The following is a 14,570-nucleotide window of genomic DNA, read 5'->3' as shown; positions in this document are numbered from 1 at the left end:
CATACAAAAACTAAAATAAAAAAAAATTATCACAAAAGTGGTAAAAATATGGCAAAATTTTGACATCAAAATGAAACAATAAGAAAAATGGGCTAGAATATGACAAAGTTCTGAGGAAACTATGACAAAAATTTGACAAAAATCTGACCAAATTGTGAAGAATGAGAAAAAAAAATATCACAAAATACTTTCAACAAAATTATGACAAATATGAGAGAAGAATTATACAAAAATCCGAAAATAAAATAAAAATGTTACAAAAATATGGCAAATATGACGAAAAAATTACAAAATCTAGACAAATCTACATGGACGACAAAAATCTTACAATACTATACTATGTCATTGCATTGCAAGATTTATGTTATTTTATTGCAAATTTTTTTCATATTAATTGTGGATTAGTTATTATGTTTGTCATATGTTAAATTAATTTGTCATATTTTCCATGATGTTGTCAAATGTTTGTCAAAGTTTATATTTCCAGTTTTGTCATTATTGTAAATTTTTGTTATTATTTGGTCAATGTTCATTTATTTTTGTCAGATTTTTTTTATATTTTGGTCATTGCTTTGCCATTTTAATATAAAATTTATCAAAGTTTTTTTTTTATATTTTTCTCATATTTTTGTTATATTTTTATCACCTTTTGCCATATTTTTCTCAAAGTTTTGTTAGCGTTTCGTAATTTTGGTTGTCATAATTTTGTTTTTTTTTTGCATAATTTTGCCATAGTTTTGTTAGATTTTTTTTTCATGCAATTTTCAGTCAGTTACAATATTTTAAAGTTGAGCGGAAGTCGCCGTATTGGATTTTAAGATGGCGTTTCATAGCGTCAGATCAGACTTAAAAATTCGACCTCTGCTTATTGATTCCTTTCACCTAATACCGACATTGTGGTTGTTTTATGTGACCTTCAGTCAAATGATGTCAGGCTGAAGCCGTCATCTTGGATTTGGGCGTCAAAAATCTTTTATCGACGACCTCATAAAGTCCAGGCGCCAAGTATTCATGTCCTTAAAATTACTTTTCATAATCCCTGCGGTCCTGAAACTCGCAAGGTTTTTTTCCGCGGTTTTCCGTAATTAACGTAATTTTTTGGAATTAACGCGGTTTGTTTTTTTTGCGCTGTACGTATCCCCTGTTCACAGTTTTGATTCTGCAAATTAATTTGCAAAGATTTTTTCACGTATGAATAATTTTTGCAGAACACCGAAGGTTTTTTTTCAGTGTTGAACCGCTTCGCAATTCGCGTGCACTGTGGCCGGCCTTCAAAAGCGAACTTGCTAAATTCATCCGGTGAATGAATATTTCGCTTCGCGCTCACTGTGTTTGTACCCTAATTTGGGATCACAACTTTAAAATGCGATTTCTGGCCTTTAGAAGCGTTTTTCGGGCATTCTGAGCTTAATTTGGGATCACAACTTTAAAATGCGATTTCTGGCCTTTAGAAGCGTTTTTCGGCGATTCTGAGCTTAATTTGAGATCACAACTTTAAAATGCGATTTCTGGCCTTTGGAAGCGTTTTTCGGGCATTCTGAGCTTAATTTGGGATCACAACTTTAAAATGCGATTTTTGGCCTGTAGAAGCGTTTTTCGGCGATTCTGAGCTTAATTTGGGATCACAACTTTAAAATGCGATTTTTGGCCTTTAGAAGCGTTTTTTGGCGATTCTGAGCTTAATTTGGGATCACAACTTTAAAATGCGATTTCTGGCCTTTAGAAGCGTTTTTCGGGCATTCTGAGCTTAATTTGGGATCACAACTTTAAAATGCGATTTTTGGCCTTTAGAAGCGTTTTTTGACGATTCTGAGCTTAATTTGGGATCACAACTTTAAAATGCGATTTCTGGCCTTTAGAAGCGTTTTTCGGGCATTCTGAGTTTAATTTGGGATCACAACTTTAAAAAGCGATTTCTGGCCTCTAGAAGTGTTTTTCGGCGATTCTGAGCTTAATTTGGGATCACAACTTTAAAATGCGATTTCTGGCCTTTAGAAGCGTTTTTCGGGCATTTTGAGCTTAATTTGGGATCACAACTTTAAAATGCGATTTTTGGCCTTTAGAAGCGTTTTTCGGGCATTCTGAGCTTAATTTGGGATCACAACTTTAAAATGCGATTTCTGGCCTTTAGAAGCGTTTTTCGGGCATTCTGAGCTTAATTTGGGATCACAACTTTAAAATGCGATTTCTGGCCTTTAGAAGCGTTTTTCGGGCATTCTGAGCTTAATTTGGGATCACAACTTTAAAATGCGATTTCTGGCCTTTAAAAGCGTTTTTCGGGCATTCTGAGCTTAATTTGGGATCACAACTTTAAAACCCAAAACCCAACTTTAGGATCAAGTTGGGGCTTTGGATTTTGACAAAAGAGAACAACAACGGGCTCCAGAAGTGTAGTAGATTGCTCAAGACTTTGAGAATTTATTTCACATATAAAACAAAGAACTTTGTCAGTGTTGAAGGGAGTAAACTGTCAAAAGTGCAGCGAAAAACGTATGTTTATTGCAAGCATTGGTGATAGATAATTTCCACAATGAAAACCATCGTGCTCAGCATCAGTCCAATCGAGAGCAGATAGAACGGGAACTGCATATCCAGTACGGTTAAAACTTTGAAGTTCGATTCCTCCACGCTTCGGATCATATCGCCATCCTTGATCGTGACGTTGAAGTTCATCTCGCTGATCCAATGCTGAACCAATCCACCGTTTAGCATGCGCAACAGAGCCCCATTGATCTGCTCCAGGAGGACTGAATGGCGCGGCACTACGTAGGCTAAGTTGTACAGCCGAGGGCACTCCGGAACCATGAACAGTTGCTTGGTTGTAACGTAGATGGCGTTGTCTAGCTCCAAGGTGGACTTCCGCGTGATCGTTGATATCGTTCCAATCCGTGCAACTCGTCCAAGGGAAGATTCGTTCGACGGCTGAAAGACCACTTTGGCCCTGAGGGAATCCATCAGCGGGCTGTAGTTGGCCGTGAATACGTCATCCATGAAGCCTTTGTACTTGACGGGAATTTTGTAACCCACCTCGTCCAACTGTTGAAGGCTGCTGATGTCCTTGTAGTAAACCGGATTGACAAACACCGAAGATAGGCCGGAGGTGAACATAGAAACCATGATCAAGCTGACCATTAGGATGCCGAACAGGAACAGTCGCTCGTGTCCGGATCGAGTGAAGCGTTGATAGGGCCCGCTCACCAGCAGAATGTAGGTATCGATCGAGATCTGGATTAACTTACGGTACAGTGGAGCCCGGCTGATTTCATAGGATAGATTGAACAAATAGGCAAGCCGTTGTCTTTGAGGCCAGCTCGATCTGCTCTCCGCGGACCGCTTGATCAGGGCTCGCAAAACGATCCACAGGGCGGTGCTCACGATGCCCATGATCACCATCAGGGCCCAAAGGTCCGGCGGGAAGATGGTGATCGGAAGCAAATACTCCGGAATGCGGCTCGCCTTCTTCACCATGCAGCACAACTCGTCGGTGTAAACGGCCGAAGTGAACTCGATGTCCCGGCTGAAGTAGTCCTTGATGAAGAATCCCACCACGGCGATGTCACTCTCGTGCCGCCCCAGACGGCCGATCGAACCGCTGAACGTTCCGTTTGGCAAGCGATCCCCGAACAGGGCTTTGTCCGGTTTGATTCGTTTCACTGTAGGGAGAGGAGAATAGATTTTTGAAGATTTTTGTTTAAATTATTAAAGAGACAAAATAGTTGAAGAGGTTGAAAATAACGCACGAAAGAAAGATGAACTGTGACAACCTATCTTCTGTCAATCAGGTTCCGATTCTGGTTCCAACAATTGATCCTGACCCTGATCCAAGCAAGATCAAGATCTTGGTCTGAATCCTCATCTCGATGCCGATTCTAGTTCTGATTTTTATACCGATCCTGATCTTGGATCATTATTGGGACACTGGATTTATAAACAAAGACTCTTGAACTATAATCTCGATCCTAAAGCTTGACCTCGATTTTGATTCTGATCAAGATAGTGTACTCTGCGAATAAACCTGATCCCTGATCGTGGAGAATGGTGGATCGTGGATCAGGACAACGAATCCTAATTTTAATTCTGTTTCCCGATCTTGGATCACATCTCGGAATCAGAATCTAGGATATGATCGAAACTCTGAAACTGAAAAGAACCGAACATGTAACCTGCAAAAAGAGATCTGAGACCTGAGACTAAATGAGACCTAAAGCCTTAGACTTCACACTTGAGATCTGAGATCTAAGATTTGGACCAGGGTCATGAGAACTTGGGCTGAGACCTGCAAGCTGAGACTGGAGACTTAAGATCTGAGACATGGGACTTAAGACTTGAGACGAGAGAATAGAGATAAAAGGTGATACTGTCAAAATTTGGTCAAGGGAAAACGCGTGTAAATCGGTGAAATCGTTTATTTAAAAAATCAAAATAAATTTCTTTTTCAAGTTTAATTTGTATAAAATTCAGGAAAAATATTCAGTTAAGCTTAACCCCTGCCATCAGATTTTGTACAGCCACCTTGTCCACCTTCTTCGCCGCAGAAAGCCAGTTTACCTTGAACTGCTGCTCGTCCTTAGTAGTTTTTTTGGTCTTCTTTAGGTTCCGCTTGACAATACCCCAGTATTTCTCAATTGGGCGGAGCTCTGGCGTGTTGGGAGGGTTCTTGTCCTTGGGAACCACCTGCACGTTGTTGGCGGCGTACCACTCCATGGCTTTTTTACCGTAATGGCAAGATGCCAAATCCGGCCAAAACAGTACGGAACAACCGTGTTTCTTCAAGAAAGGCAGCAGACGTTTATTCAAACACTCTTTCACGTAAATTTCTTGGTTGACAGTCCCGGAAGCTATGAAAATGCTGCTTTTCAAGCCACAGGTACAGATGGCTTGCCGAACCAGATATTTCTTCGCGAACTTTGACAGTTTCATGTGCTTGAAAATATCTGCTACCTTTACCCTTTCTTTTGCCGTATAAAACTCCTGTCCCAGAAGCTGCTTGTAGTCGGCTTTGACGTAGGTTTCGTCGTCCATTACCACGCAGTCAAACTTCGTCAGCATCGTCGTGTACAGCCTCCGGGATCGCGCTTTGGTCGTCGTATTTTGTTTATCATCGCGATTTGGAGTCACTACCTTCTTGTAAGTCGATAGTCCGGCTCGTTTTTCGGCTCGATGCACGGTTGTAGACGATACACCAAGCTTATTTGCGGCATCTCGAAGAGAGAGGTTAGGGTTTCGCTTGAAACTACCGGCAACTCTCTTTGTCATCTCAGCGGCTTCCGGTTTTCGATTTCCCCCCGATCCAGACTTCCTGGCTGTCGACAAATGTTCCCCAAACACTTTAATTACATTTGTAACGGTTGATTTGACAACTTTTAGCGATTTTGCCAGCTTTGCGTGCGAGTAGCTCGGATTTTCGCGATGCGCGAGCAAAATTTTGATACGCCTTGAACGGCATTTTGACAACTGAAGAGTGAATTCCAAAATCAAAATAGGAGCAACATTCTACACACACACCTTCAAAATGAGGGGTGTTCAGGTTTTTTTAATGCAAAATTGAAAGAAATACGTCAAGTTGATATTGACCAAATTTTGACCGTATCACCCTTTAAGAGAAGTAAGACGTTTGAAATGAACGAGAGAAGTGAGAAATGAGAAGTCGAAGGAAAGAAATAAGACATAAGATGTGAGAAGTGAGTGGTGAATCGTGAGGAGTGAGACATGAGACGTGGGGAGTGAGACGTAACAACAGAAAGATGAGAATAGAGACGTAAAACGTGAGACAAGGTCGTGAAGAGAGAGAGAAATAAGAAGTGGGACGTGAGAGGTGAGAAGTGAATCTCAGGTCTCATGTCTCGTGTATATAGACTCAAGTTTCAAGTTTTAAGTTTCAGGGCTTTTGTCTCCGGTCTTAGAAGGAAGTAGGCGATGGCTTGTTGCTATCGCATGTGTTTTTTTTTTCGCTCCGTCGCGGTAAAAATTAAATTTTTGAAGTTTAAGTAATTTTTCATTGTGAAATTGTGATTTTTTCCTAGGATTAGTGGATAAAACATAGTGATCAATAATTGCATGTTTCATTGCATGTGCTCGTCGCGATTCTTCGTTGACTTTATCCACATCCAGCAGTTGACATCGTTGAATAATTCGCTCCAAGAGAAAATACACTTCCTTCTTCAACAATTTGTGAGCTCGTTTCAAGACTCTTTGCATTCATTTATACTGAACTGATGATCCAATTTCTACCTGAGAATTTTCAAAATTCTTAAATATCGTTGATTGATTTATAAAGATACGTGAGATGACCACCCGCATTTTGCGGGTAGCGTTGGGGAGTTGTTTTCTATTGCAATCTAGTTTTTCATCTAAAGAAGTACAATTTCGGAAACATTTCGGGTTTAATTTATAATGATGTGTTGAAATTACTACCTATTATGTTTTTAAAACAAGTAGCTGGAAGTGAAGTGAGATGCGCATAAGAATTTGCATGAAATCGTCGTACAAAAAAAGAATTCTTCAAATGCTCGTTCTATAAATCATGTTCCACGTTTAAAATTTGCGATATTCACCAATATTTTTCTCGCAAAATGGTTTGCTGAAAGGTGAATCAGAGGTAAGTGTTTGAATAATATGGATTTTTTTTCTTCGTTATGATTCGTTGCTATGACGACACATTTGAATTGTTCGGGTTACTGTGTTAGTCATGAATGTGTGGTTAAAGTCACAAACTGGTAATTGATTATAGCAATGTTCAAAAGTTTCTCCCGCAGAATCTTTGGGAAGAGTTAATTTTAAAAAATTTTGTGTTGGTACTAACTTTTTTCTCTGTTCTTTTAATATTTATTTTCAAGAGCGATATTTTCTATTTATTTCGTCCAAGGTCAATGACGAAAGACGATGGTGCACAAAAATCCGTAACATGTGGTTTGATAAAACGTTTAATACAGATATGAAACGATTACAATTTATTAATTGATTCAATTTACACCGTAATGTTTTGAATTTCTGTGCAGAAAAAACCTCATTTCCATCCTAAGACGAACTCCCGAGAGCAGTAAATTTTAGCAAACGTTCTCCCATAAAACATTTTATAACCATGGAAACGTATGGTATTATTTTCCACATTTGTTCTTCGCTTTGTTTCAGTTATTTCTGCGTCCAATACTGCACAGTGGGCCCGGCCGAGTTAAGATTGGTAGTAACAGCTACAAAAACGTACCCAAAGGCACACACACACGTACACTGACATCATCGTAGGAAGTCGAGCTGATTCGAGAGGTGCCTATAAAGTGGTCGTGGACCCATGATTAACTAACCCGATCGTCAGTTTTGCTGACTATCACTATCACTCATGTTGAGAGCTTCTCGGTCCCACTTTCTTCAATGGCTGTGAGAGCCAGATGCATATCTAGAGTGCTATAACGATCATGTCTTTAAAAAAAGAAAAGCCTTAAACCTACCAGTACAGTTCATTGCCTCGGCCAGCACTTGGCTGACCATTACATCCGGTCCGACGTAGTCAACGATCGTGCCGTTGGCATCGTTTTCCGGAGCGCTGTAGGTCGAAAGGAACATCTCGACCCGCAGCGGATACCCGTTGAAGTCGTCGTGGTCTGCTGTCGGTAGTAATTCATCCTCTGTCAGAGACACCAACGCACCGTAGGAAGTTCCATTCCTTCGGAACGGATCGAAGGTATGAATTCCATGACCATTCAGGATGAACAGTCGAAACACTCCTTCGAGTTGCCAAATCGATCGCAACAACTCGAAGATCGCTCCCTCTCCAACTAGGTCATCCTCACCATCCAGGACCATCAGATAAGTCCCCAAGGGATCCAGCAGACATCGTAGCCACGTTTCGAAGGTGGTCATATTGCCGAACATCACATACCCCGAGTGCTGATTCTGATCCCAAATGTGCACAAATGTTTCGTACGATTGATCCCACGCGATGAAAGCGAACTCGTCCTCGTAATCGCGATCCATCGTATCGGTGATCTCCATCGCCGAGGGAACCTGAACCCGTGCCGAAAGCAAAGGCCGATACCCGTTGCAACCTTGATCTTCGGGAAAAGGCTGCTCGTAGATCCGCACGGTTTTCCCCCACAGTAAATCGGTCCAAACCAGCTGGTCCAACTCGCCAGCTCGGGTTCTAAAATCGTCGTCCAGAACGATATCCACATTCCCAATCCCAACGAAAATCCTCGCAATCTGATTCCGAAACGATGTGTTGCCAAGCCAATCCAGCGATGGTCGACCGGCAAAAACCGACGACGATGTGACAAACAGCCACATAATTGTTACAACAACCGATTCCATTCTGTTACCCGTGTGGTCTGAAATCTATCCGGCGATTTCCCACGCCAAAAAGGATTCCAGTACAATGACTCGGTGGGTGGTTCGATTTCAATTGAGCGAGAGCCCACCATTAACACCATTAACGGATAAACAACTCGCTTAATTGGGATTGTTTGTTGTGCCGTCAGACATTGTTTTTTCGAGTCATTAAGACGTAACCCCACGGAACAAAGTGTTGGTTTTGTAGTTATAATTGACCGAAAAATAACTGAAACCGTTAGAACAGATGTACTGATAATAAATTCTAATTGATGTCTCTACTTAGACTTCAGTCATATTATTCTATGGTTAACGATAAGTCGTCGACTTTACTTTCACTTGATTCTTGATATTCTGATTGACTTCGAAGCCTAAATTCTTGTTCGATCACAGCAGTCGATGATTTCTTATAAAATTGTCAATCAGCAATAAAAGTATTGTTTAATTGTGATCATAGCAATCGTTGAATCACAACAGTAAATCGAAAATAAAGAAAATAATTTCTAATTTCGTTATAATAAAGTAACACCTAAACCGAACCTCGATTTGTAAGTATTCAAACTTCTTTTTTAACTATCTAAATTATGGTTCTTGATTGTAGCTGAAAATTGAATGAATTTAGAATTTGATTTTAATTTAACGATTTAAAACATCACTGATAGAGACCAGTTGCTACCTCTTTACTGTTATTAGTCGCAGGCGATTGAGTAAAATGCCCCAGAAAGCTGAAGTAAGCTACCACCCGCAAACGGAAACTTGTTAAAAATTAATTATTTATTCCCGATAGATGGAATTTTCTTCCCTGCACAGATTATTATCAACCATCAGGCACTTATGGTTTTTATTCACTGTCTAGTTTTGATCTGCGAATCTGATTATGAAATCGGGTTGAGTGAGAAAGATCTTATCTCGGCTTCCGCTATTTCTAATTTACTTCATTCATTATGCCTTACTAATATTCATTACAAAAAAACTTGACAAGTCAGTCATTGATACAAATTGGAAACATGTATGTGCGATGAAAATCTTTTTAAAACTACTTTCTACCTTAAGTAAATAAATAGGTACTTGTACGCTGTTTTGGAATAGGACTGACACTTTTTTACAGAATGCTATTTACTGTTTCTAAAGCATTGTTTTTTTTATCAAGTTAGCCTTGACTGGGCAGTTCCCCCCTGATTTAATTATTTCAGCGATTTAAGGCGACAAATTTTCTAATTGTCGAAGGAGAGAAAATGGATCGTTGCAACGGAAATCCTAACGAAGTCGGAAGTTCACTCGAAGGGCCAGAAGACATTCCCGCAGCTTCGATGACAGAGGCTACGTGACAGATTGTACAAGCGAATGGTTTCCGGATGTAGAAGACAAACTGAAAGCCATTTTCGGGCATCAGAAATCACTCTTTTTATAAGTGCTATGATTGCTTCCCAATTATCAAGAACACAGCCGACGATTTCGTGATTTATCCTGGGATCGTCAACCAGTTCTAGAGCCTCGCCACTATTCCAGCCATTTTCAACGGTGGAAAGTTTATTTATCTTCTCATCGACCATCTGGATGAAAAGATTTCGGAAGACGAGCTTCAGCGACAAGCATTTTGAAAATAAACCTGTTAGAACAAGTTCACTGGTGTTGAGAAAAAGTGGTAGAAATATTGATACTTTTAGCACATTTTAAAAACTTTGGCATGCAAAAACATTTTCAAGATCTAACACTTTCAAGTTTTTTACAACACGTGTAGTATTTTTGCTTGCTGTGATGCAAAAATAGCAATATTTCCATCACATATGGCTGGAATAGAAACAGTTCTGTAAAAAAAATTAACGTCCAAAGAACTTGAAAACATTTTTGCATGATAAAATTTTCAACAACAAAAACACTTGTAGCAGTCAAAATTTCTACCACTTTTTCGCAACACGAGTGAACTTGCTCTTAGGGTGGGTAAAACGGATACCCGAGGGTCTAGTGAAACGGATACAAAAATCACACCAATTGTTTCACATGAATTTTCGGATTGGTCCTCCAGATGCCTCGATAAGACCCTGGAAAGAGCAATTTTTAATCGAAAAAGTACTTGATGGATGTGACCCTTTATGACGGGTGTTTTTTCGGCTGCAAATTTGTGCTTCCGAAAATGAAATTATTCTTGAGGAATTGAGATTTGTGCTAAGCTGAGTTTAGGAAACTATTGCTACGCCTTCCGGACTGGCCCTGGATCATATTCATTCGTGAAAGACGGCAACCTTCAGAGGACTCATTAAGATAAGTGTTTTTCTTTATTATCATTATCTTCATGTTACATTGATTATTTTTACTAAAAAAGATTTAAAGAAAGGCAGCCAAGCCAGTTCGGCATATAAGGCAAAATAAGACAAGTTTAAATTCCATTTTCCATTGAATGTCGCACTATTTTTGTGCTGGAAAAAGCAATACAATTTTATGAACAAATTTTATCAAAAATTATTGATAAATCAAACCAAGTCTCAAGATATCAAAAGGTAATTACTTTTCTTACCTAAGTACAAGAATTTGATGCAAAAAGTACGTGTATCTAAACTTCTTGATAAATTAAAATATGACCTCTTCAGATGTACAGAGGTTTCAGCAGAGAGCTTAGGAGATTAAGAAAGGAAATCTCATGCGACTTCATCACATGTCAGAATGATTTCCATGTTATACTACCTTTTCTCCAAACATTCGGCGTAGGCGAAAAGTTCATACGCCCCATGTGGCTAATACGCGCCACCCTTGTTTTGTAGAGTCTGAAACATTTTAAGCCTGCAAAATATTACCAATTTGTTTTAAATGCCATGATTGGTCGTGGCAAGTATGAATTTTTCCTTAAAATGCCCCTGTGCCGTGATAGTTTCACAATTTAGGTTTTCCTTCATTTCGATCTAAATTTTAAAACACTTTCAATAAGGTGTCACCAAGCAGAGAAAAACGAATAAGACAATATTTTGTGACACATCGATAGAAGAGAATCTAAACTATGATTTTATGCTAAAAAATCATACTGAATTCGCTAAGGTATGCTTTTTATGCGTATGTTCTATCACGGCCCATGCGCTCGTTGTAACGCGCCAATCGTAGTAGGCTGAAAAAAGCATTAATTTTTCAAAACGGTCAATTTTCGTTGAAAGTGAACAAAAAGTTAAAAACCATATTTTGAGCGTTGATTTAACCCAAAAAAACTACTTTTGTTTTTTTTTAATTTTTTTTATTCCATTTTGATTTTCTTTCTAGTCAAAGTATCTGTTAGTATTAGTGTGTTTTCGGCCTTCGGCTGCTTTCGGGTGTGTTCGGCTTCTACGCGCGTATTAAATACACAGCGGCGCGTATTAGCAACACAGTTTTGTTTTGTGGCTTTGAATATGGTTTTGATAAATCATGTTTTAATGCAACTTAATGAATTTAGGTAATAACAAATCATAAGCGTGTGTAGAAAACTCTTTCCTTCAACGAGTACATTTGTTTTTTACACAAAATGTACGCGAAATACAAAGCAAATCATTGATTTGCTTAAGTGGGGCATTATAGAGCATGTTCCCTTACTCGGCGGGTCTCTGGATAAATGGCGACAGACACATTCTTTTCAGATTTTTCAAATAATAGGATTCTGATAGTAAACAATAGAAGCATAGGGAAATAGGTTTCAAAAATAAGATCTTTACACTTATCAAAAGTGTCTCCTGGTCATATCCCTTTTCCCAACATCCACATCAAAACTGTTGTGCTAGGATGCAGAGGTGACCTCCGAAGCAACCAAAAGTCGCGTTTTTACTTAACTCCGAACTCCGAAGTTCACATTTGGCTGAAAAAATGTATTACGGGAACTTCAGGTGACTCTTGTCGCGTAAAAGTTACTCAGGAACTTCCATCGCCCTTTGAAAGGTTAAACTATCGATAACATAACTTCTAAGCGCTTTTAATGGAACTTCTTTCAAAAAGGTCGATAACGTTTGCGTTACATTCCAAAACGCACCATTAAGATACTTGAAGGTGTTTTAAAGAACCTATATGGGGAATCTAAGCGACATGTCAAAAATGTTTTTCAAGAAGATCGATAACGTTCGCGTAACATTCTAAAGCGCACCATTAAGATACTTGAAGGTGTTTTAAAGAACCTATATGGGAATTCTAAGCGACATGTCAAAAATGTCTGTCAATTTCTTGTCATGGTATTTGTTTTGTTTATATCTGTACTGATATTTACAAATGGAATTCAAGATTTCTTCGAATTTTTCTTATAAATGTTAAATAAGATATTCGAATAAATTTTTGATGATGCGAATTTTTGTTATGATTCATATTGTGTACTGAAAGTCCTTTGAACGAAATAAGGTACCTTCCATTGACCAACCCACTCAATCATCTCAAATGATATTAAGTTTAAATACTAATCATTACAGTGGCAATTAGCTATTGCTGGATTGGTCGAGAGGCTGGTGAGTTTCATTGCAACCTAGAGAGCAGCGGTTCAATTCTCTAGGCGTGTAAGCAGCTTTTGTAATCAAAACTATATAATTAAAATCAATGAGATAGACCATGATAGACCGGCAACCTAGCAATCTGACATGTGGTTGTCAGAGCAATTTGTCAATTGGATTTTTTTTTCGGCGCGTAGAAGTTTCTTGACATTCTCTTAGAAGCTGAATAGCGTTCTCTACAGCCCCCTAAACGAACTTGAAAGTAGCTTTAAGAACTTAAATTTTGGGCTGATTAGCATTCTCTTCAGACACAAACGAGAGCTGATTAAGCTTCTATGGAACCTTTTTAAGGGAATTCTGGTTGCTTAGGCTCGGTCCCAAAGCATAAGTTTATTTTCTTTCATCCTTTTCTTTTATTTTCCTCTATCTTTTGACTACTAGGACGTGGCCGGAGCCGTTATTGATGTATAAAGAGAGAGCATCAGTTTTGTTCATTGAGAATATGCTGTCAATCCCAGGCACGATTCTTTTGACCTCTGGACAAACTTGATGGCCTCGGTCAATCACGGAGTAGCAACCATTGGCGATGTGGAATTCGTTCTACTGAGCCACCCCTGCGGTTATGGAATCCGAAATGTTTAAGTATTAATGATGACGGAATAAAGTCAAACACAAAAGTATCAAATCAGTTTCAGTGATAGTTTGAGGTGGCATTTCGGGTTCAATGACTTAAGGTGGATGTGAGTAGTCAATCAAGCTAAGCTAAGCTAAGTACTTAGGTTGGCAATGGAGGTATGGGAAAGATTTCAAGATCGAATTTTAAAATTAAAAAATTAAAAACAAAAAACATTTTGTAGATTGGTCCCAAAACTTACCTGTGAAAATTTCAGTTCAATCGGACTTGATTGAGAGGTGTCTCAAAGCGCTTAAATTTTCGGGGTTTTGACCATCAAAAATCACAGAGGAAATCGTAAAAATCGAAATTTTAATTTTTATGCCAAATGACTTAGAAAGGCATGAAACGTCAAGATCTGGTGTTTGAAAATGTTTTGCCAAAAATCGGCTTCCTGGGACTTTGCCTATTTTCGGCCGAAAATTGGAGCTGTCCAAAATGCGATTCGGAAATGTGGAGAGGAAAGTAGCTTCGTGGACAAACCATCTGGACGGAAACCGGGTCCGGTGGACAAAACTTTGGACCCGTTAGTCATGCGTGTTTACGCGAGTAAGCAGACTCCCTGAGTTCGGGATGTGTCCAAAAACGTGTGAGTTGCCTGCTGCCCACGATCTGCAGGCATGATAACCCAGCACTGTTTTGGTTGGATTTTTCATCAGTTTAATACTCAAAGGAAACGTTGGCTTGGTACCAACCCAACAAAATCCAGACTGGCCTAAGGCCGATGACATAGTGAGAGCGATGCGATGCGAATTGGCGAACGCGGCCAATGCGAACTCGAGCGGCGGAACAAATTGACATCTGATTCGGCGCGTTGAGTCACTCACTATGTCATCGGCCTAAAATCAGATGAAAAGAGGAATGGAGAAACGGAAACAATGAAGGACGAGTACTAAAAATTGACCATTCCCAAGCAACCAAAAGTCACATATTTACCCCTTCGAGTTTAAGTTTCAGTTGGAACAACATCTAGGCGGGGTCTTGTGGTAGCGTGTTCGATTCTCACCACGAAGGTCAGGGTTCGATCCTCAAGCCGGACAAGTTTTTTTTTCAATAAGTAATTTGATACTTGAGTTTCCATTCTGGTGCGATATATGTAGAAAATGTAGGAAAGAAGCAATTGAGCAGCAAATTGAACAAATCTC

General features: G+C 39.3%; 1 protein-coding gene across 1 annotated transcript; it reads right to left on the bottom strand.

The window, feature by feature from the left end:
• Positions 1 to 2,496: 2,496 nt before the first annotated feature.
• Positions 2,497 to 8,304, bottom strand: LOC129743594 (uncharacterized). Its single transcript, XM_055735663.1, has 2 exons — positions 7,446 to 8,304; positions 2,497 to 3,653 (listed from the first exon to the last, which is right to left on the bottom strand). Exons 1-2 carry the CDS (start codon positions 8,302 to 8,304, stop codon positions 2,497 to 2,499), a joined length of 2,016 nt encoding a protein of 671 aa, XP_055591638.1.
• Between the last annotated feature and the right edge of the window lie 6,266 nt (positions 8,305 to 14,570).

The sequence above is a fragment of the Uranotaenia lowii genome, chromosome 1 (genome assembly GCF_029784155.1).
Source record: "Uranotaenia lowii strain MFRU-FL chromosome 1, ASM2978415v1, whole genome shotgun sequence".
NCBI classification, from domain to species: Eukaryota; Metazoa; Arthropoda; class Insecta; order Diptera; family Culicidae; genus Uranotaenia; species Uranotaenia lowii.
The sequence above is the reverse complement of the archived record's forward strand: the minus strand, read 5'-3'. Positions and strand labels throughout refer to the sequence as shown.

What these genes read in the sequence shown, in the direction of transcription:
- LOC129743594 (XM_055735663.1), bottom strand. Translation starts at nt 8,304, where the DNA reads ATGGAATCGGTTGTTGTAACAATTATGTGGCTGTTTGTCACATCGTCG. An exon ending in CGAGGCAATGAACTGTACTG is followed by an intron (nt 3,654 to 7,445) that starts GTAGGTTTAAGG and finishes CTCTCCCTACAG; the next exon opens with TGAAACGAATCAAACCGGAC.